Here is a 2,917-nt window from a genome sequence, read left to right on the forward strand (position 1 = left end):
TCCCTCTCCCTAATTTCGAAGCCTGTGAAATCGTATTAATCTCCGAAATCTACAGCGCGAAATACCGACCCCGCAGGTGCCGCGCATCGCTGTTCCTCCGAACCCATAGAAAGAAACCCTCGAGGGGATTTCGAGAGCCTATTTCCAAAAAGTTTGGTCGCAATCAGAGAGCCCCTCATTAATTCGGAGCGCGGAGCCCCTCAGCGGGGACGCGGAGCTCCTCGTTTGGAGCGAGGAGCGCTGCGCGCTTTTGGGGAGAAGTGCGAACTTTTTTTTTCTTTTTATCCTATTTGGCTTTGCCGTGAGGTTTTAAATCTTTTCCTCTTTCGGCTCTGGTTCAAAGTGTAGGTGTGAAATGCCCAAGGATCTGTAACCCCGAGGGGACAGAGGGGTGACGGGATGCGCGGCTCCTTCTATTTTCAACGGGAAAACTTTCCCCTACAGCGAAGGGCACCGCGGGGATACGGGATAAAAACCAATTCCAGGGATGCGAGAGGTTTTGCCCCGGTTTTAGGACACAATGGAGAGGTGCAAATCTCTGGGATGCAAACTGGAGGCGCGGGGAGGGATGCGTGGAATTTTGACGGATTTTTTTTGCCCTTTTTCACCATTTTTTCCCCCCCGTTCCCAGTGTCCACCCCGCTGGGCCAGGGCCGGGTGAATCAACTCGGAGGGGTTTTCATCAACGGGCGCCCATTACCCAACCACATCCGCCACAAGATCGTAGAGATGGCTCACCACGGGATCCGGCCCTGCGTGATTTCCAGGCAGCTCAGGGTCTCCCACGGCTGCGTTTCCAAAATCCTCTGCAGGTACCAAGAGACGGGCTCCATCCGACCCGGGGCCATCGGGGGCAGCAAGCCCAGGGTGAGTGCAATGTGGGGCCGCGTTATGGGCCCGACACGAGGTGTTAGGAAACAGCCGGGGAGGGTCTTATTTTGGAAGGAGAGGGAGTGAATTTAGGGCTGAACGAAATGAACGGGTTTTGAGCAAAGATGGGGAGAAAACAGCGCCGGGCAGCAGGATGGGAATAAATTAACGGGGTTTTCAGCATGCAACAAGTGGCAAGCATTCGAGCATTTCCTTCGGCTCCTGTTTGCTTTAGGGTTTACACAGCCCCCCAAAAAAGCATCCCTCGCATCCCCTCCTTCCTTCCATCTCAGGTTAAACCCATCTTTGCCATCTCCTTGTCCTCCGTGCGCTTTAATTTTAAGGAGGACAAATAGAATCCACACCTGGGGGACAACACCGTATCTCTTCCCAGCTTTATTTTCCTCCTTCCCATCCCTCAAATTCAACTTTTTTTGCCCCCAAAACTAGCAGCCCGGTTTAATTTTTCAATTAAAAGGGCTTTTTCTCTCTCCCCTTCCCTCTCTCTGCTCACGCACGCACCGGTGGCCATTGACCACAAAAGCAGGTTGCGACTCCCGACGTGGAGAAGAAAATCGAGGAATACAAGAGGGAAAACCCTGGGATGTTCAGCTGGGAGATCCGGGACAGGCTGCTGAAGGATGGACACTGCGACCGCAGCACTGTGCCCTCAGGTGAGAAGGCAGCTTGGCCGTAAGGCCACCCGTGATCCCAAAAACGGGCACGGTTGTCTCCAGCATCCTCTTGCTCCTTGCTCTGCATGGGGAGGGATGCAAACCAAAGCAGTTTTTCCAAGTTATTCCAGCTCCCTGGGGACAACTAGGGGCCTCCAACCTGAGGACAGCTTGCATGGGGTAGATCCCAGAGCAGAGTCGGGGGGGACTTCAGCCCAGGTATTGCGCACTGGGGATACACAGCAGTGCTTCCATTCATCCAGGAATGCCATCGCTCAATGGAATGAAAATGATGCTATACCCCAGTGTTGAGCTGTGCTGGGGGTCTGGATGTTTTTTAGGTCCTGGTTCCTTTGGCTCAGAGTTCCTCTCTGCTGCAGAGGAGCTGAGCTTGCTCTGTGGGGCACAGATCCCCAGAAGAGGGGTCCTGGGGAGGCTGAATCCAAACTTTTGGGCCTTTCCTGGTCCCACTGAGGGTGCAAGCAAAGCGCTGGGGACATTTTCCCTGCCACAAAGCAGGTGGGAACCCTGAGATGTGCAACCCCATGAGTGGGGCCAGGTGTTTGGGAGGGGGTCCATCTTCAGGCACCCAAGTTAGCATCACTTGGGTAAACTGAGGGGTGCTTGGGTGCAGCTGGCAGAAGGAGTGGGTGTATAAAACTGGGAAAAGAGGTGCAGGTGCCCTCGATGTGAATGAGGCTCCAGCTTGGGTTTCCCCCATGCGTTCCCAGGCAGCTTATACTTGCCTTCTTGTCTTTGACTGTCTGAGGTTTAGTGAGTTCGATTAGCCGTGTGCTACGCATCAAATTCGGGAAGAAAGAGGAAGAGGAGGACTGCGACAAGAAGGAGGAAGACGGGGAGAAGAAGGCCAAGCACAGCATAGATGGCATCCTGGGCGACAAAGGTAGAGGCGGCCACGCGTGCCCCAGGTTGGATTGGGGGAACATTTAGGATAGGGGGAACCTTTGGGAGCACAGCCCACCACTTTTAGATGGAGAATAAGAAAAGGATTGGCTGCAGAGCCTTACAGTTGTCCTTTCCAAGTAGGACTGATGGCAGAGCCAAGGTGTGATGCTGCTGGGGCTGCTGGTACCCAGCCTTTGGGGTTGTGATGTTTTCTCATCCCCGCGTGGAAGAGTTGTCGGTGTTTTGCTCGCGGCCGCTCCAGATCAATTATTTATAAAGGGAGATGACTGAGGGGAGGCATCTCTGATTCCTAAATGAATTTGTTAAACAGATTTCTCTCCTGCTCTCTAAGTGGTCCCCTGAAACTCTGGCTGACAGTTGACCGATTTGGCCAATCAATATCAATTAGAGAGCACGGGATGCGCGCTGCTGTGGGGCTGCAGTGAGAGCCACCAGCACCGGGCTCG

The 2,917-nt window shown here is 53.9% G+C and overlaps 1 protein-coding gene across 1 annotated transcript in view; it reads left to right on the top strand.

Annotated features, from left to right (window-relative positions):
• Positions 1 to 620: 620 nt before the first annotated feature.
• The window catches only part of PAX7 (paired box protein Pax-7), a gene marked incomplete at both ends in the record, with an annotated part of 12,425 nt that continues 10,128 nt past the window's right edge, over positions 621 to 2,917 (top strand). The window contains 3 exon segments of the mRNA NM_001303185.1: positions 621 to 867; positions 1,415 to 1,544; positions 2,320 to 2,447. Of these exon segments, the coding sequence (NP_001290114.1) occupies positions 621 to 867; positions 1,415 to 1,544; positions 2,320 to 2,447 (505 nt within the window).

The sequence above is a fragment of the Meleagris gallopavo genome, chromosome 23, assembly GCF_000146605.3.
Source record: "Meleagris gallopavo isolate NT-WF06-2002-E0010 breed Aviagen turkey brand Nicholas breeding stock chromosome 23, Turkey_5.1, whole genome shotgun sequence".
NCBI classification, from domain to species: Eukaryota; Metazoa; Chordata; class Aves; order Galliformes; family Phasianidae; genus Meleagris; species Meleagris gallopavo.